The sequence below is a fragment of the Podarcis tiliguerta genome (assembly GCF_965153285.1).
Source record: "Podarcis tiliguerta genome assembly, chromosome: 1".
In the NCBI taxonomy this organism is placed as follows: Eukaryota; Metazoa; Chordata; class Lepidosauria; order Squamata; family Lacertidae; genus Podarcis; species Podarcis tiliguerta.
Window position 1 is genome coordinate 29859506 of NC_139534.1, and position 21070 is coordinate 29880575.

General features: G+C 39.3%; 2 protein-coding genes across 13 annotated transcripts in view; one reads left to right on the forward strand and one right to left on the reverse strand.

The window, feature by feature from the left end:
• LOC310664653 (uncharacterized protein) overlaps positions 1-21070 on the reverse strand; it is a gene marked incomplete at its 5' end in the record, with an annotated part of 413140 nt that overhangs the window by 341015 nt on the left and 51055 nt on the right. Inside the window, 2 exons of one of the 11 annotated variants that reach the window (XM_083414004.1) lie at positions 5958-6362; positions 6754-6840. The exons of the other annotated variants lie outside the window; for them this stretch is intronic. Coding sequence (XP_083270130.1) covers positions 6332-6362; positions 6754-6840 — 118 coding nt within the window. The 3' untranslated portion in view covers positions 5958-6331. Of the gene's footprint in view, positions 1-5957; positions 6363-6753; positions 6841-21070 lie in introns of those variants that run through there. 11 annotated transcript variants of the gene reach the window in all.
• The window catches only part of FIGN (fidgetin, microtubule severing factor), a 125110-nt gene that overhangs the window by 67259 nt on the left and 36781 nt on the right, over positions 1-21070 (forward strand). The gene's annotated exons all lie outside the window — the stretch shown is intronic.

A 21070-nucleotide genomic window follows, 5' to 3' on the forward strand; every position in this document is an offset into this window, starting at 1 on the left:
TGTTTTCAAATGTATCCTCTATGGCCTTGATCCAGATTAGTCCAGGGTGCAATCCAATGCCGAGCATGAATGAGGTTGTGGAAGCTGCTGTATAAATATGACATTTACCAGTGTCTCGTCTCTATTTACATTAACATTACCTCCTTGACCCAGGTTACTTTAAAGCCAAATGGTATCCCAGAAATAGCCTAGATCAGCCAGAGTTAATATATTTGAATCTGCGCACAGTGTACAGGGTATGTTCTGTTTTATACATGAACCTTAGTATTCTGTACTGTGTGGCAATCTTAGAATGAAAAAATGCTTGATAGCAATGAAGTACCCAAGCTGTTGAAATAAGCGTGATATTATTTTGGTGCATTTTATATTGAGGGATGAGGAATCATCTTAAGTGTTGCTGGAATCGGAAGATACACTGAGGTTAGTGAAATACACACAGACACTAAACATGCAGCCTGGTCCTGATCGTGTTTGTTCAGAAGTAAGTAGGTACAGTCAGACCTCATGTTACGTCTGCTTCGTGATATGTTCTTTCAGGTTACGTCCTGCGGCGACCCGGAAGTACCGGAAAGGGTTACTTCTGGGTTTCGCCGCTTGTGCATGCGCAGAAGTGCGAAATGTCATGCGCATGCACAGAAGTGGCGAATCACAACCCGCACGTGCGCAGATGTGCCACTGTGGGTTGTGCTCTTTTCATTTTGCAAACGGGCCTCTGAAACGGATCCCATTCGCAAACAGAGGTACCACTGTACTATTCATTTCTGTGATGTAGCTCATTGGTAGAGTACATTGTATGCAGAAGGTCCCAGGTTAAATTCTCAACAGTCAATATAGATCATACTGAGGTAAATTGACTACCTCATAACATGCATTCTTACAATTGCAAAGAAATGGTTAAATATACTGAATGTGAATTGAGCAGTTGAAGTGAGGATCCTCCCTCCCTCCCCCCACCCCTTGATAATAGGGCAAAGGTAGCTGGGCTACTAATTTTTATCTGAAGTCATGTCCATTCTTCCTCAATATCCAGCTGCTTTGCCACTGGTTAGTTATGTGAATAAATATATGGGGATGGTGTGTGTGTGCATGCATGCACGTGTGCTCAAGGAGATGAGTAAATTTGGAACATCTTAGTTTAGAGAAAAGACTAGTAAGAGGGGACATGATAAAAGTGTTTAAAATTATGCATTTTGTGGAAAAAGCGGGTAGAGGAAAGCTTTTATCCATTTTTCATAACAGAACTTTGTAACTAGGAGAGTATGTATTTTGTTCGGACAGGGTACAAAATCCCCTCTTTGTCAACAATTCTCTCTTTGTGGATGTTCATGTTTCACATTAGCCTTGGTGGTATGCACATTAACCACTCAACACAGTTTTCCCTCTGTGTGTTTATACATAGACAGATTGTTTTGTTAGATATATAATACAGGCATATATGATAATGAATCATGAAGGTGATTGTGTATGGTACCATAAACACAAAGTAAGCTACTTTATACATTGCTCCTTCTTGCTCAGTATCATCAACACTGGCTGACAATCAATCAATCAATCAATCAATCAAGGATATTTCCTTTCAAATGTGAAAGTCTTCCCAGATGGGCTTGTTGATCCCCCAAAAGAGGACATGTCCAGGATTCCCTGGACGTATGGTAACGCTAGCATTTGTTCATGTGCACTGCATTTTAATCTTCTCTTTGGCTTATGCGAGGTATGTTAGGGAACTTTGTTTTGTTTTGCATTCTTAGTACCCAGTATTTAGTAGTCAGAAAGCCTCCTGTCTGAAGTGAGTTGTGTCTACTTTTTGTTTTGTTTTTATCAGTGGTGAGCATGGCTTTTCTCCCCTAAATAGTAATAGTAGTAGTTACTATTACTACTACTTCATTATTTATATCCCACCCATCTGGCTGGGTTTCCCCAGCCATTCTTGGCAGCTCCCAGCAGAGTAGTAAAAACACGATAAAACATCAAACATTAAAAACTTCCTTAAACAGGACTGCCTTCAGATGCCTTCTAAAAGTCAGATAGTTGTTTATTTCCTTGACATCTGAAGGGAGGGTGTTCCACAGAGACTTGCATAAAGGTTATTGACCAAAATATGAATCAGTTAGTTGATCAACTGACAGCATATTCCTGTGCATGTTTACCTAGAAGTATGGCCCACTGTGGTCAATGGGGTGTTCTGTCATGTAAGTGTGCATAATTGGATTGTGTCTTGAGTAATTTATGTGACAGCTTACCATAATGGGTTGTTTGGAACTAAACAAACTATAATCCCCAATTCAAATGTAATGCTGAACCAAGGATAATGGGATGTTTCTCCCCTATGTGAGCGGGCACTAAGACCTCTTGCACGGTAAACCATTAGCTATGGCTTACAATGTCATGTGGCTAGTGAATTTTATGTCCGACAGATTTAGAAATTTGACTAATATTTAAAGGGTGAAAATAATCTATAGAGATGGCTTTCCCAGTTGTATAATTTGCAAATTAAAATACAAGAGGATGGTTGTTCTATGACTTTTCTCACACCTGTGCATACACACAATCAGCCAGTGTTGTGTAGTGGTTAGAGTTCTGAACCCTAGGAGACCAGCATTCAAACCCCCACTCAGCTCTTTGGAGATAAAGGTGGAATATAAATGCAAGAAATACAATATAATAAATTTCACAAAATTCCAGATTGGCTGTAGGCCAGCCATTCCCTAGCACACACACACACAACACAAAACCCAGAAGGGCCTATAATGAATTATGCTTCTTTTTGCCAACTCAGTGTTTTGGTGCTTGATTTTGCTTGATATCTGCAGAAAGCAGCCTCTCTATCAGGTGCTTGATAGCCTTGAGCACCTCTTTGTTCTTTCAGGTTTTGTGCTTAACTGATTTATTGCTTATTTCCCCCAGTGGCTTTATTGTGTTGCCATTAATAGTTTCTCGAACTTCTTATTCTGTTCTTCAGTGGCAGAGCATATGAAACACCTTGTATTTGATCATTCCTTTTATATTTAGAACATGGGTTCCCAGTGCTTTTCAGACTTTATATGCATAACTTTGCAAATAATCAAATGTATCCCCTAGTGCACTTGCTTATTGGTCTAGATGCCATACCATACCCCTTCTTCTACAATCTCAGTTACTCTTGAGCCCCAATGATTTTAATCCTGGGTTGAATAATTGCGTTACTGCCAGGCATACTGCTAATCTTTTTCTCTTCCTCTTGCCCATTATGGCTAGCCGAAGATATGGGAAGTGACAAGTGCACTGTGAAGAAAACTTTGGGCAAAAAAATTTCCCACTACCACCTTGCTATTTGCATAGCTTAAGAATGATTATTACAGGGTAGGTAGTATACAGTATCAAACTGATTATAGTCTTGCACCACATTCAGCAGATCACACCCTTGTACCACTTCTTAAACTGAATGACCACCCCCTGGTTTGGTAATCAAAATATTTTAAAGTGCGTTAGAATAATTTCAGTTCTGCCCTTAAGAATGATTTAAAAGGTGGGGGAATTCTACTGTTTTGCCATGTTGAATGTTCATTTGATAAGGTAGTTAAAGAATGATGGGATATAGTTTTTCAGTTAAAGTCAAGGCTGTATCCTTAATTCTACATTATTCCTTGTCAAAAAAAAAAAACAAAAACAAAAAAACACCAAGACAGTGTTTCTCCATCTACTAGAAAGTTATATAGAACTAATTCGTATCTAAGAAACTTGTTCACTGGTGGTATGAAGAGTACACCTGCATTAGAGGAGTCTACATGCAGGAACAAAGACAAACTGATGTAAGAAGTATCTTGGAGCAAATGCACATGATTTGCTACAACATGCCTGGTTTGATGCTGTGGGATCCTGTAACTTTGGCTGGAGTAACTTTCTTTAAAAGTACTTCTTGATACAGTTTAGTGTATCGAGAACATGCCATAGTGAACCTTTGACCATAAACACCACTGCTACAATGACAAGCCCTGAGCTCATGCACCCAACTTTTCTCTTTGTGATCCAAACCTGGACAGTTTTAAGCCATATCTTATGAAGCTGGCTTGTTTCAATTAACCACAGTTGGTTAAACTGAACCCTGTTCAGACATCATGTTAAACTGGCTCATCTAAAATTGATATGGAAATTTCTGGTCGTCTGCTTGCAGCCATGCAGGCGGAAGAGAGAGGAGCACACAAGCTTGAAGCTCATTAAGGCTTGCTCTTGTACAGTAATGCTAAGCCATGATTAAGAAATGCATCTGAATAAAGCTACTACATTTTTACCTTTATTGAGTTTTAGCTCCATTACTGCCTGATATGTTATTCTGATTCCAACAATTAAAACAGAAAATGCAATAGATGTGCCCTATCAGTCTTACTTTCCTTTGCTGCTCTATCCTTATTCTTGCTATCTCTGATTTTCCCTTTTGTTTGTATTGCCCTTCTTATACCTTGCCTTTCTGTTTTAGCATCAAAAAGGGGAAAGCATTGCTTTCCCCCTTTCTTTATTTGGTGAATGGTGACCTCCCGTTTGTTTTAACATTCTGATGCACAGTAGGGCTGGTTACTATTGCAATTTTAGGTTTTGCTTTTAGGTGCATTATGTAAAATTGTAGGGTAAGAACTAATCTTCCTTATAGGGATTGCTTATGCAATGAAAGTTCAGCATAGTTATCTTGTGATAACAATATTTTGGGGAAATGCCTGTTTTTTAAAAAAATAAACCTAGGTTCCGTTACATAGCAACTTACTTGTCACATTTCAAACATTCTCCATGCACACAAGCTAGAATTACTAATTTTTGTGTACCAGGCATAGATTAGGAATCAATTCTAGTTCTCACCTTTTACTTCAGTTGAAAGGTACCAGTGGCCTATCTCCCTCTCTCTGTATGCTGGAAACACCACGTTCCAGACAGACATCATCATACCTGATGGGAGAATCCTCCCCACCTGCCAATACCCTCCACTGGTTTATTGCTGTTAAAAATGATTGTCTAGTGCTGGCTGTTTAGAGAGAAAGAATAAACTGTGTTGTTATTTTTCCTTTTATGTTTCCTGTTTCCTTTCTCACTCAATATGCCTCCATATACCTAATAGTAATAAAGCTTCTCAAATTGGAACTTGAAGTTTGACTGTATATTTTGGCAACCTAAGAATATTAAATGTTACGTAGTTGGCCAACTGGGAGGCAGGTTGTGGTGGTAGAACAGTCTGTATGTGCTCATTGGTGACAGTGGAGTTAGCTGGTAGTTTTCCCCTCCCAAGAGGCAAATTGACCCGTAATTCTTGGACTTCCTATGCTTCAGGGGTAAAGGTGATGGCAGGCAGACATCTGGGCTGTTGTGTACAGATCTTGTTTTCAAAGCATCTAGGAATAAGATGCTTGTATTTCCTGTTCCCCACATTCTGTAATGTCTACTTTCATCTTATGTACCAGTGGCAAAAATGAGTTCACATGTTACTTAGTGTTATCAAAAGATAGCCTCAGCTCACTAACTCTGTGTAGAAATGCACACAGCACATGGCTTTAGTCACAAGGAAAGCCACAACTGCAAGGTAGGGGTATGTGTGTGTGTAGATAATTTTAACTCATTCTTTGTCTTACTGCATTGTGTTTTCCGTACACCATTTAAAGATGGCTGTGATTAAGCAATATACAAATTGTTAGTGTGGAAGAATCTTAAATTAATAAATACACAATGATTGAATGAATAGAGTTTTCAGCTTTATGCCTCTTTATCACAACCTTTTAACTCAATTTAACTCCTAGCTTGCATCTAGGCACATTAAATGCAAACTTAAGGGATGATGAGTACCTCGCTTGACAAATGTAATTCAGGGAATCGTAGAGTTTCTTGCAGCTCATATTAATTCTCTTATGTTAAGTAGCTGAACTTTGTTGCCTGTTCCAGATGTAAACTGAATGCTTTTACAAATTGGCCAATGGAAATGATTAATGTAGGTTTCACATAAACAGTCTCTGCAACCACAACAACACTGTAAGGGAGTCCAGTATTATAAATGCCATATTGCAAATAGAAACTGAGGCTAAACATCTTAAACTTAACCCTGAGTGCTTAATTCAGACAAGGATTTCTGCACTCACAGCTCCATTCTCCAAATGATTAAACTAAATTAGCTACACTATAATAATAATAATTAATCATATGGATAATAAACAGGAATGAGCCATCATTGCCCTGCAAAGAGCTCACAAGCTCACCAAATTCAACCCTCTGATCTCAATGAAGATCTTCTGCACCCTCTTAATCCTCACTTTTGATATCATCTTCAGATAATTCAGTGCTTGATGGTGTTTTGCTTCTCTGGGAGATCCAATAATCATTAAGATAGAAGAAAGGTGGAGCTGTTGCCTCTATCAGATTAAGGAATTTGTAATCAAAACATTGTAAGAATGTACTTTTGGCACTGCCGTAAGAGTCTGATTTGTGGGAGAAAGCTGTTTTCAAACCTATTTATCATGTACTATCTATGTTCCTCTAAACCACCAGGAGATAGCACCTGATTGCTTCCCCCTCCCCTTTTGTAGGAGCAGGGACATTTATTTCATTTGCAGCCAATAGCATGGCTACTGGTAAGTAGCCAGCAAACCCTCACACAATAGGAGTGACATTATCAGGCATCTTTTGTGAAGTCTTCACAGACTGGTAGTGGAAGTAAATTCATTTGTCTGAGCTAGTCTGGGATGGTTGTATGTGTGTACTGATAAGGCATTACCCTTATTCATGGTAAGAAATGCTTCTTACCTTTTTGGACTGGCAAGCTGAATGAAGTGGTTCCAGTTTTCAGTAAGTAATGCTGTCACGTTGATGGCATTGCTGTCACAATCAAACCTTAAAATAGTCACAGATGTTTTTTATTATCATATGGCTAGACTTCCCAGTTGGCTGGTCAGGTTGATAGGATGTAAAGTCCAGAAACAGTTTGCAATTATGACATTTTTTGGCACTGCTTTGCCCATCAAATGTTGTGCTTTTTCAAATGTCTCCAATTTTCTTTTATTGGCCATGTGAATGTTCTGATCGCCTAACAGTTTTTCTCCTAATACGTACTGTGAAATCTCTTCTCATCTCCTGCATTCCTATCTACTTGAAATGTTTGACATTTTTAAATATAGAGAGGAAAGCTACTATTTTTTTATTTAGCTTTTACTATGTATTAGTGCTATGGCATTTGTGACAAGGTTGTTTTCTCCAATATAATTTTGTGTACTGATTAGCGTTCTTTGAAAAGGGCCTTGAGGCAAGTTGCTTGGAGAGGCACTATATAAGTAAGGAATGGAAGGATAAATGACCTTCATTTAAATGCAGTAAAGTAGTCATTATCAAAGTTTTAAACAACTTGAACTGCTGCACACAAGGTATGATGACAGTAATTGTCAGTGTCCTTATAGGACAGAGTCAACCATTTTGATCATTAACACAGCATTAAGGATCACACTGAGAAAAGTGCCTTTCTTTACATAGACACAGTATGACAAAGAATTATTATACAACAGGGGTGGAGGGGAATAAACTGTCTCTCATTGAATTTTATAACAACACTCCAGCATCCCCCAAATCAAACACTTTTGGACATCAGTCCCACAAGAAACCTGCAAAATAACGAAACAGATATGAAAAGCAACTCCAGAACTGGGCCTATTAAATATTTTCCAAGACAACAGCGCACACTTTTTAAACAAAGCTAGGAGTGTCATAACTAGACACTGGAGGGACCTGTCAGGAGTGAACATGGTACCAAACTGCATGGGAAACAGCCCGTCTAGGAAAGCTAACCAACAAACTGAAATTAGCACGGGGACAAACAAAAGAGGATGCCTTCACCCCGATGTGGCTCCCCTTTATTATATACGCAGTTCAACAAGACAACATAACCCCCACCCCAACAGCATACAAATCAATATGGCTAATTTGACCCAACAACACCCCCCCCCCAAAAAAAAATTTCCTCTCACACACAAACAAAACTCACTGCAATCAACCAAATGCAACCAACCATGCCCTGGGCTCCCCAATCTCTTTCACTGCCGATGAAAACAAACAAATGAATAATTGAAGAACCGAGCCACATGATGCTGACATAAAAACCTTGCACATTATGTAAACGAATGAAAGTTTACTATCCCCCTTTTTTCTTCTCCACTATCTTTTCCCACCTCTCTTCTCCCCATATCTCATACTGCCTATAACAGTAGTGTCTTGCATCAAATGTACCGTATTTTTTGCTCTATAAGACTCACTTTTCCCCTCCTAAAAAGTAAGGGGAAATGTGTGTGCGTCTTATGGAGCGAATGCAGGCTGCGCAGCTATCCCAGAAGCCAGAACAGCAAGAGGGATTGCTGCTTTCCCTGCGCAGCGATCCCTCTTGCTGTTCTGGCTTCTGAGATTCAGAATAATTTTTTTCTTGTTTTCCGCCTCCAAACACTAGGTGCGTCTTGTGGTCTGGTGCGTCTTATAGAGTGAAAAATACGGTAACTGATCTGTAGAAAGGACTCTATTAATTGAAAACAGTTTTCCCTTAGTGCTTTCTTAAATGAACACCAAGCATTGTGGGGAGCCTTCTATTCAACCCTGAAGCATATCTGGCCAAGTGGCTATAGCAGCCGTGCCTACCTTCCTTTTCAAAGGTTGGTGGGTGTCCATCAATTTTCTAGATTTAGGTGGCAGAGCAGCAATATTTTCAGAGTTCCTAGTGGCAAACATACAGGTGGCAACCATTTTGTGCGTGCCAACGTGTGCGCTGCTTTTGGCTCTGGAAGGGGGAAGAGCAGGAGTGGAACAGGCTTATGCATGGCCACTGACTCACAAACTGACCCAGAGCGCAACTCCCATGCAAACATGGCGTTCCCTGTATGTCAAACTGAGGGAGATAATAAATCCTTGCAACATCTGTTAACAATTTTGGTATGTGTTAGTAGTTACTTTAACTCAATATTGGATAGCCTTTGAGCTACTGTATTTCTTTAAGTATACATTCACTCAAATTTGACACATACTAGTTGCGGGGAGAGAATCTGTTGTGGAAAATGCAAATATCTCAATACCCACATGAGAATTACAAACAGAACAAGTCCTTTGTTCAAGATGTGAACCCTTGCTCTATCCCTGCAAAGCTTAAGAATGTCTCTGTTTTGGACTCTGATTGTGAACAAACTCATCTCAAAGTGCTTCAACAAGTGAATGTTTTGCAAGTACAGTGGTACCTCGGGTTAAGTACTTAATTCGTTCCGGAGGTCCGTTCTTAACCTGAAACTGTACTTAACCTGAAGCACCACTTTAGCTAATGGGGCCTCCTGCTGTTGCTGCGCCGCCGGAACACGATTTCTGTTCTCATCCTGAAGCAAAGTTCTTAACCTGAGGTAATATTTCTGGCTTAGCGGAGTCTGTAACCTGAAGCGTATGTAACCTGAAGCATATGTAATCCGAGGTACCACTGTATTCACCTGCACTGATCTGTACCAACAAACCAGTTTGGATATTTGTTTAGTCCCGTATAGTTCTGTTTCCTATTGCAAATGTTATTTCAGCAAAGGAGAAACTTTCATTCCCTTTAAATATACAGAGCAGTTTACTGTTATAACATGGAAGTAATTCTGTTGAGACACTTAGTCAGTGGTGCTTGGAAGCAATGTGTTCAATGTGTACTCTAGTGGATTAATATATATTGCAGTTACATTGCTTTCAAGACTAATCATTTGAAGTAAAAGCGTGAAACTCTCTTTGAAGTACATAAGGATTCACCCACCTTCTTTGGATACCTGTGATCGTTTTTTAAATGGCTTGGTTAGAACATTCTGTGTACATATTGGATGTTGTTTTAAATAAGCAAGGTTATTCTGAATATTGTTTTACCAGGAGCACCATTGATTATATGTCACAGCTGTTAGTTTATGGCACTTTCTCTTAGGCATTACCTAAGTGCTATTTCTGTGATTATGTTTGGCTTTCAGTAGCTGTGTGTCAGTGAGGGTCAGCTTCATGGCAGTGGAAGGAGTATGGGATATAGATAGGCGGACCGTATGGGAGAGGAGTGTTCAGGAGGGCTATTAGTCCCAGGTCCTTAAACGCAAAGGGGGCCTCAGATTTATATATTTGAAGTTTCTTTCTTTCATTGACATTTCAAAGTTTTGCAACTTGTTTTTTATGCACATCAGACAAAAATGTGACACAATCCTTATTGCTTTTTGTCAATAATGGTTTGTGGTTGGATGAAACAGGTTGGTTCAAACATAACACTAAGCCAAACCATGCCTTGGTCTCAGATAATGTGGCAACTGCAGAATAAGAGGAGACACACTGCATGGATTGGGTCTAGGTTTGGATCCAACCCAATGTACCTGGTATTTATTTATTTTTATTTTGTATGTTCTTTCATCAAATATGTCTAAGTTGTACTTTATTTTTTCCTATAGAAAATTGCAATAAGAGTTAGGAGATAATACCAAAATCTTCCTCCCCAATATAGCTTTTATGAATGCATTTGGTGAGCATATATATTAAAAGGATTTATTCTCTTCTTGTCCACCTGGAGGCATTCTAAAAAAACAATGTCAAGCATAATAGCTCCATCAGATACTGTACATAATGTATTGGCATAAAACTTTCAAGACAGAAATCCATTTAAAGTACAAGCGCCCTTTTGTGTCTAAGGCTTTCTTTCACAGTTACTATATCAATCTGATAATTTGAGAGCAGAATTATATAACACACAAGTGGTGTGCTGTGCAGAAGGTGAGATTTCTATTTGAAGTTTACTTAAATTGATCTATGAAGTTATTTTTAGAAGTTACATTCTCATAACATCTGCATAACCTGTTTAACTCTAATCTGATCTCTCCCCTCCCCCCCACCCCACCAAAGCTTTTAAAGGAGTGCTGAGAATTGCTTTAGGGAATAGAGTATTTTTCAAACTAAGATTTATGAATAAAGTTGGGGTCATTGTGTTCCTAGAGAGATTGGCTGAATGCCATAAAGAATGTGTTGAGACTGTTCTTAAGTCTGTCACTCAGCAATCAGAGTGGCTTACTGCTTTCTTATCAGGCATAATGTGATTTTAATAGATTAGTCACACACACACACACACGTATGACAGCAAGCCAGAATTTAGGTAAAAGTAACAAAAATGCTACACTTTATAATTTATTATATGTTTTATCCAGTTCTTATTTGTATGTTGCAACTCAAAGAGAAATAAAGAAGTATGGCTTCTAATAAGGATGGAAGAGTACCTATGTGCATAAACTAGATAGAACATTAAAATCACACTTTTTAATTAAAATTACACTTGATATAAAGTAAACTAAATACAATCAACTTGCAGCTTTGGTTGGGGTTGTGTTCTGGGGATTGTGTGTAAAGCCAAAACCATGTATAGTCAAAACAACCCTGGAACTTCCTCCACATGAGCACCCTTACCTTTGTGAAGCCAGCATGCCAAATGGGCCTTACCACCTACAATATCTCATGGGGCCATCCGAGATTTCACAAGAGCCTTCCAGAGCCCAGTAAGCAAGCCTGAGAGCTTAAAACCTCTTTCTGCACTGGGTTATCCTGCCACGGAAAGAGCTTTTAAGCTGTCTGCCTTGCATGCATTTAATTTGTGCGATGTCAGCTGACCAGCCACCAAGCAGGAAAAACTGCAGTTGCGCAAGTGTGAAAGATGCAACTAGATGGTATTTTAACAATATCGAAAACAACCTTTTATTATTTTGTTAACTGCCCTGAGATCTGCGGGTGAAGGGCAGCATATAAACTTAATTTTAAAAATAAATAAAAATATTACAACTATTCTAAAAATCCTCATACATCCCTGTCATGCACCTGTAAAATATGTGGTGGGGGTGATAAATATTTTAGACTGGTTAATAATTGCCTGCAGCTACCACATACAGTACATGCTTTAGGAGCTCATACCATCATAGCTGGGCTCATACAAATATGGAAGAAGGGAGGACCAGAACATCCTGATAGTTTCTTAGCAATTTTAACATGGGATAAGGCCTGATTTCAGGACTGAAGCAGTCCTGGTCATCCTAATGGTCTTTAAAATTGAAAGTGGGATGGGGGAGTACAACCCTTCTATTCTTACTTTTCTAGCCACTGGACTGACCATTCAGGATGGGTGCTAGACACACTGTATTACAATGATTTTGTTCCTAGCTGTACGGTTGAATCAACAGAGTAGTAATGGGAGAGTCCTCTTTGGCTCTACGACACTTGTGCTATGAGGTTCAGCAGGGCACTGTTTTTGCCCCAGTGCGGTGAAGGCTGGTCTATAAGGGCAAATATTGCACTGCCCCACCAAACTCATTCTGCCCCACCCTTCAACCTGCCTGCCTTCTTTCTTACATCCAGTCCAGAGGATGGACTTCCTGTCAGCTTCCTCCTCCTTGGTGTTGACCTTGTAGAACTCAGCAGAGAGGATGAGGACAGAACTAGAGGTAGTTGTCTCCCTCTCTCATTGGCTCTGAATGCAGTGGTGGACTGGATGATGGCCAGTAAATTGGTTTTGAACATTGGGAAGATGGAGACTCTGTGGGTAGGTTGTTTCCATATCTAGAAGATAGGCCAATTGCCACTTCTGGACAGAGTTGTGCTCACCTTGAAGGAGCAGGTACATAGCATGGAGGTACACCTGGATACATCTTTGTCATTTCAAGCCCATTCTGTGGAATGCCTTTTACCACCTTTGTTTGGTACACTAGCTATGTTGTATCTGAATGAGAATAGTCTGGCTGCTGTTATTAACACATCGGTAACTTTAAGACTAGATTACTGCAGAGTGCTGTACGTGCAGCTGCCCTTGGTCTGGAAGCTTCAGCTAGTGACGAATGCAATGGCTAGATGGGTACAGATGGCCAGCAGCATGTGATACCTCTGCTAAAACATATGCACATATGCTACTGAGCCAGGTTCACGTTTCTTATATATACAGTGCCTGGAACAACAGTACTAAATATCTTAAGGACTGCTTGAGTGTATATATCCCAGCTCAATTATTCAGATCATCCAAATGAGTGCTCTTAGTTGTCTCCTGCATCTTAGAAGCTCAGCTGTCTTCAGTTTGAAGTTGAGCACTTAGTGTTGCTAGGCCAATGTGGTGGAATTCCCTTCTAGAAGATTTGGCAGGCATCTTTGGTGCTAATATCTTTGGAAGACTTTTGATATTGACAGACCTATTCAGTAGTTGTTCTTTTCCCCCCAAGATGAACCAGACGCGATTATTTTGTATTCTTTTAAGGAAAAATGTGTATGTGTGTACACACACACACACACACTGCTTTGATATATCATGAGTGAGTGATATAAATATAATATTTTATTAATAAATTAAATTCAATAAACTAAACAAGATATGGCATTCAAGAATCGAGAAGACGTGGCACATACGGTATTTCAAAGCTATCCCCTCTGTTGGACCATTCTCTATCTGTCCCTATCCCACTAGGTAGCCATGTCAATTTGCCCTCATGAATGCACCATGATCCCATGATTCGATTATGGATGAGGGACCTAACCTACATGCATGTTACCGGGCTATATTCATGGTGTTGGTATTCATGGTGTTGGTATAAATCCCTGAATAATCGGGGTCCTGAGTATTGATGCAAGTTGCTCTGGGTTTTTGAACTGTTTTTACTTTGGAGCTCCTTCTTGTTTCTGTTCTGAAATTATTGTTGCACTTTTAACTGTTTTACAAATCTGAAGTGATGTTGGAACCACTTTTGCTCACAGTGTGATGAAAATTGGTACAGAAGTATGACAATAAAATTGTGTGGGAAACACTGGTTCCATGTGGGAGATGATTATATGGCTAATTTGATAACAAGTATTGAAAAGTAGTGATGCATGTGTACAGTGTAGCAGCACTCCATCAGTTGCTCAAGGGCATTGCATTGTGGGAAATCATTAAATGGCTCCCACCAGAGCCAAGCAGCTGCTCAGTTCCCCTAGGAAGGCCACAGTGGGTCAGTTGGCAGCACTATTCTGACAACCTACTCAAACCTAGTGTGAAGGCAGATCATGATTTCTCATATACTTGCAGACTGTAAGAAAACTGTTGTTTAGAAGAAATGCTCCTGGTTGTACAAAAATAAATGTTAGCCACTTTCTGCAACAGTGCTTAGCAGGACTCAAAGGAGGGAGAGAAAGAACAGTATTTCCCAAACCACAACCTTCTCTTGGGCCTATTGCCCACATAAGTGGGGAAAATAGATGGACAGGAGTACTGGAGACCAACAGCTTCTCAGACTGTTCATTCCTTCAGGTGATAAAAGTTTCATTAACTTGCTCCAGGTCTGATGCATTAAACAATTTTCAGGGTGGAGTCTGTTAGTGTTCATCTATGAAGTCTGGTGCTTATCTATGAACTCAAGTTCTAAATGCTTATTGTGTGTATTCCTTGCTGTGGCATGAATACATATTTGAATATTAATAGTTTTAACAAATTAAGCTAAATTGGTGACCAGCAGACCTGCTTACAATCCATAGATAATTTGGCTTCTAATTAAAGAAATAAATGTTGGGTTTTCCATAGTTTGAGATGCTTCTAATCTATCATTCATTTCGCCAAATGATGAGGCTTTGAGAAAAGGAGAATTCAGGCTTCCCATGTGTGCACAAAGGTACTGCTAGTGGTAACTGTAAGATATGTTTATGTGGTTGCCACCTAGTGGTCAAAAGGCAAAAATGTTTCTTTAGAAAAGTTTGAACTGAGCATGCTTTAAGCCAGGGGTGGGGAACCTTTGGTCCATGATCCAGTCTTGGTGTGCCAGGGGATCCAAGTTGGCCCGCCATACTGTTTTCTTCAAACTACGCCCACCTGCCTATCAGCCAATGAGTGTAAAGCTCTGTTGCCTGTGCCACCCTGTTCTCAGGATGGAACAGGATTGTGCAGCCTGGGCAGAAGGATTTAATTTTCATTCAGCTGATGAGCAGAGTTTAAAGAGCAGAGTGAGTTCAGATTGAGATAGGGACAGAAGGAGGGGACAGGGGATTGGGTAGGGCAGGAGACTCATAAAGACTTTTTGCAAGCCTCCTCCCTCTTCCCCTTTAAATCCCTGAGATTGGGTAGTTAAAAGGGAAGAGAAAGGAGGCTTGCAAAAGCCTGGCTGAGTCTCCTGCCTTTCCTTTCATATCTCTGATCTCACTGTAATCATAAAGGGGCAAAGGCTTTTGCAAGTCTCCCCCGCCCCCGCTTCTAATTTAAATTCAGGGGGAAAGGGATTTCGACAGGTGAGCACCGGCTGATAAGGATCTGGCCTGTGGAGCCAAAAAGTTCCCCATCCTTGTTCTAGGCCTGTGCTTTTAGGAATGGTTCCAAGATAGGTGCTAGGCTGAGAATGTATAACCAGAAACCGAGAAATTGTGGGGAGAGGGTATTGATTTGTTTATTACTATGGTATGTATTTTTGTGTTTGTATATTGTAAACCGTCCTGTGATCCTCAAATGAAGGGTGGTATAGAAATTTAACCTACATATTTTGTAGTAATGTGAATAAAATCACTCATTGACATTTGAGGAATTACCATATTTTTCTGTGCATAAGACTAGGTTTTTCTCCTTAAAAATAATGTCAAAAATTTGGAGGCGTCTTATACACGGATAGTAAAATACACAATTTTTTTCTTGAATTGCAGTCCCCAAAAATAGGGGTGTCTTATACATGGGGGTGTCTTATAGATGAAAAAATACGGTAGTCCTTACTGCCAGTCAGAGGCATATATGTGGGCAGGTCTCTTTTATTTACTTTTGCAAATAAAATTGTTGATATGTAGTTTCTAGCTTGTTATTTGAATTTGGACTATACCTACATGATGGTAAAGGCAGCACAGTCTCACTTTTATTGGTAGAAAAACCAAAAACTCGACTGCAGTTCTTTTTTATATATGTAATTATATATACAAACATAATATGTACCTTACATCAAACCCCAGATAAATCAGGATTCCAAGTGATAATTTACAAGCTCAAATTATGGGCTGTGCTTTGCCTAAAGCGTAGTTTAACTGGCTTAATGTTTAGAGCTGGCATCATCCTAATTGAATGCCAATGACAGAGCAAATATTGTTCCATCTGTGCACTGTTATAGCTAATGACTGAGGGTTTGTGACACTTAAGCAGTGGCTGTCAAGCAGTCTGAAGAGGAAGTAGGAGACAAATGGAAGCCATCTCATTTGAATTTTCCTGAATTATTCACTCTGCAGAAAGGAACTGTGGGAGAAGAACCTTTTAGCCCCTGTATCTATCCAAAGCACAGCAAATCACCTTTCCTGCCATGTGAAGGCATTTCTTTTTAAAGGTAACACACAGCAAAGGAATGGCACCAAAAGGCTGTTAGGCTCGTGCTCCCCCACCCATCCACATGGCACTCCTATGCTCTTTGAGATTTAAGGCAGATCCTGGGTATCTATGTTTTCCTTCTCCACTCTCTCAAAAGTACATACATCATTTTATATTCTGATACGCACATGTTGGTATTGGGGGAGGTTCTCTAACTATTTAGCAATTTTGAGATGGTCCTTTGGGGCAGAGCTGTTACTGTAGTTTCATTTTCCTTTATGCTGTTTTGTTTGGTAGTTAATCTTAGGCCCTAGAAGAAGCCTAGCCTTGGCAATAATTCTAACAAGAGTTCTCAACTCTACTTAAGTGCCTAATTGTAGAATTATTATAAAACAACAACAACACTCAGTCTTGGGATTTCAGTGTTTGTTTGAATGGGATCTTTTGGGCCCTGTTTTCAGGAAGGGGCTTTACAGGATCAGGCAGATTCTGCTGCATTCAAATAAATGGAGGAGCTCCTGATTTGAGCTTTACAAACTATGTGAAATAAAGAGAAGTGGAGAGGTATGCAAGTATGCATGGACAGAGATGTCCACTGAATGGTTTCTGGTGTAGGATGAAAAAACAATGCAGTAACTATTTTTGCCTACTTGAAATCTCCATGATTTGATTTTTATAGCGTGTGCTATAAATATAGGTAATGATTTATTTAATTATTCTCATTTATATATTTTTCTGAGGTGCTTGGCTTTCCTGTTCTTTGTGGAGTGTGTGAATGGTCTAAAGTCACCTGATTTGATGACAGAGTAGAGATGTGAAGGCCTGGGGGGTGGAGAGGAGGGAATTCTCTTTCCTCTCATGTTTTTGTTCTGAGACCTTTCCTTTTCAATATTTTCAATGGAAATTTCTGGTAATTTGAATAACTCCGCCTATGAAAGAGTTTATCTTTTAAATTAGTGAGTACATCACTTTTTGAGGTAAGATATTGTAATGTTTGGTTAGCTGCTCTTTAGTTCTTCAGCCACTAGTTACCTCCTTTCCCATCAAATTCCAATTCTGTTTTGTGACTAAGTAGCCTTAGTTGCTAGGGTAGATTACCTGTGCTGGGCAAGGGAGAAAAGTCCTATTGATTTTCCTGGACCACTTGGTGGCTTTCATTCCCTTCTGCCACAGTATCTCTGGAATTAGGAGACACTGTTTTTAGGTGGCATTGTTCCTTCATGGTAGGTATGCCTCAGAAACTGATTCTCCCCAAATTGAATTTTTGTCAGAAACAAATTATTCCATGGCTTCAAATTTCTAGAAATTTTATATCTGTGTCTGAGCAGCAGTTGTATCCTGTGCAATCCTATATATGTTTACTCAGAAATTGCATTTAATGGGATTTACTCCTAGGTAAATGCAGCCTTATATTACTATTTTAGAACCATGAATTTTATTGGAATTGTGTTCGCTGAAATAAGATTTCAGTCATTGGGATTGGACTACAGCTCAGTTGAATAATGCATTTAACAAGTGTATATGTTGTCATTTAAGATAGTGCAGGTTATTTTTAAGATATTCAACTGAAATCATGTTATAGATAAACACATAAATAAAAATAAATATTTGCTAGCTCAAGTACATGTTTCCTGGCTCAAATAATTTCTGTTTATTGTTCTCAATAAATAGTATTAACAGAGCTTGACTCCTTTTTAAAATGTGTCCATGATCATTCCAATGCATGACTTGCTTCAATTAATATCAAGAAACCTTCATATTACATTTATAAATGTTAATTCAGTATTGAAGGATCTTCCTCTAAGATTGCAGTTTGGGTTCTGTTGACACCAGTGCACCCTAAGGGTTTTATGTTGTTTGGGTATTGTTAGAGGATAATCAGTCAGGCCCGATAATGTATCTTTGTGTTCTAAAAATATTGAGGCTCTGCAACACTTCATATATTTTCTGTGAGTAATAAACACTTCACCTAAGTGCTCGTGGTTACCCATGGAGCTTCTTCTAACAATAACTTGCAAAACAATAATGTGTATGTACTGAAAATTAACATTTCTTTAGTGCATTGCATGATGTTCAAAAAGGAAGGAAACCCATGATCTTGAACTAAAGAACAGCACAACTAGGATCTCTGGATACTGTGGCACCCACTTTGGCACCCAGAAATCCAGGGACAATACATCAAAAAGATGCCCCACAGCTTACTTGCATTATAGTTTGGAAACAGTATGAAACAGCAAGGATGGCTGTAGCAAATGAACCAGTTGAAGCTGGAAATAGGCACTTCTCATTACCTGAGCCTCAAATTACAATGTTTACTCAAGGAGCATCCCCGGGCTGCTACTTCATGTTTGCAAGTTAAACAATCCCCAACAGGTCAACTCCTGGACCCAGAAGCCACAATCTGTGCCTCCATCTTATGATCATCAGTGCCTCCATCATACCAGGCTTTAGTCTCCATTTACTGACTCTTATCTAGTCCATTACTGCCTCTAGTCATTGGACCAGTTTCTGGGCAAAGTCTCTCCCAATTCATATGGAATGGAAAGAAGAACTTGGGTGTCATCTACATACTGATGACCCTATGCTCCATATACCTGGTTGACATATTCCAGTGGTTTTATATATACATTAAATAGCATAAGAGGAAGAATGGAACCTTAAAGGACCCCACAGTACCCCACAGTCAGGCGGCTGAGCAGAAGTCATCCAGTCCTGCTTTCTGATATTGATCACAGAATCGTCATAACATGGTGCTCCAGACCTCCAGAACCACTCCAAAAGGACCCCATAGTATCAAAAGATGCAGAGAGATAAAGGAAAAATAAGAGGGTTGCACACCCTTCTCTCTCCTGAGATAAAGGTTATCAGTCAGGGTGCCTGATTGTCCTGGTGCTGAAATAAGGCTTGAAGCTAGATTGAAATGGACTTCAGTTTGTGATATGGAATTGAAGTCTTCTGTTAAAGGGCGGGGAATCAAAATGTCACAGGGCATGCCCAAACTCTTGGGCTTACCAAAACTGCTTAATTGGATCTTCGCCTGATTGCCTAGTATTTCTTAAATAAGGTCTCCCTTTACTAGTTCACTTTAGCCCTGTGAACCACTATGTGATCTCTTCTCCAAGGAGATCCATTTTGCAGATTAGCATAATCTAACCCCTACCCCTTCCATGCATGCTCCCTTTCTTATTCTCAAAGAAGCAGGGAAGCTCAGCAGGTGCAGTTATGCATTTAAGTGCATCAGTATTTTGATATTCTTATAGCACCGACCCTTAAAAGAACAGAAAATTGGTGTATGCCAGCAAAGTAAGTTTATATTGGTATAAAGTTTTGTTGTGCTAGAATTTAGTATGGCTCAGGCCTAGACAATAAGCTCTTTACCATTTCTAAATATTTCTAAATATATGTTTAATTGTTTGATTTTAAAATTGTTTTATGCAGCTCATAACTTTATTTTTTTCTGGGAAATTATAAAGATTTTTATATTCCATAAATATAATGCAGGCACAACAGCATAGAGGATTGAGAAATAGCATCTTAACAGTGACACAAATTGATTGAACCCCAAACAAATAGTACTTCTTGCCATCTTTGCCACTGCATGGTGTAGTTATATATTAGGAAGCATTTACAGATCTTTGGGATCTCACATAAGTATTTTAGCAATTCCATGAAAGCTATTAGAACACTCATTATGATCTAAAATGCATAAGTATAAGGCAAAGGTAAAGGACCCCAGGACAGTTAAGTCCAGTCAAAGGTGACTATGGGGTGCGGTGCTCATCTCGCTTTCAGGCCAAGGGAGCCAGCGTTTGTCCACAGACAGCTTTCTAGGTCATGTGGCCAGTATGACTAAACCGCTTCTGGTGCAACGGAACACTGTGGCAGAAGCCAGACCACACGGAAATGTCATTTACCTTTCTGCCACAGCGGTACCTGTTTCTCTACTTGCACTGGTGTGCTTTCAAACTGCTAGGTTGGCAGGAGCTGGGACAGAGCAATGGGAGCTCACCCCGTTGTGGAGATTCGAACCGCTGCCCTTCAGATCAGCAAACCCAAGAGGCTCAGTGGTTTAGACCACAGTGCCACCCGCTCCCTTGCATAAGTATAATAACAAATGAGATACACAGAACTCACTACACACATTATAATGGAAGTGTGGAAAGAAGAAATGCAGGTGATCCTCTTAGTGCTTAGCAAGCTCTTAGTTCTATATCACATAAAGACTCCAGGAAGCACAGGATTTTACCTTAGTTTATTTACAAATAAAATGCCAGTTTAGATTCTGACTACTTATTTAATAGAATTCTTCTCGTTAACAATTGGGGGAACAATTTGCATGAAAATATACAAAATGCTGTCATTACTGGAAATTGAAAGAGCAAGCACTATTTACTTGGAGGGTTATGATAATATTTGTTTATTTATTTCACTTTGCAGAATAAATTTTTAAAAAGGGATAAAAACTCATAAAATAAATGGCCTTAAGAGAAATGCTGTACTACACCATATTTAAATAATTAGACTTCTGTCTTATTGAATTGCATGTGCTCTGGGTTTAATAGTGATAAAAGCATGAATATTAGTATGATTAGGAAATTATATCATGCCACTGAGTGATTGATTGATAACTGGAGGAAAGCGAACCATAAAGCATGCTGAAAAGGAAGTATATTTTGTGTGCTTAAACCAATTGCAAGATGATCTAGTCTGGAAAAATGAAATTCACTACTGCTTACTTTATTTTGTGTATTTCTGGGAAGCTAATAAAAAGAGAAATTA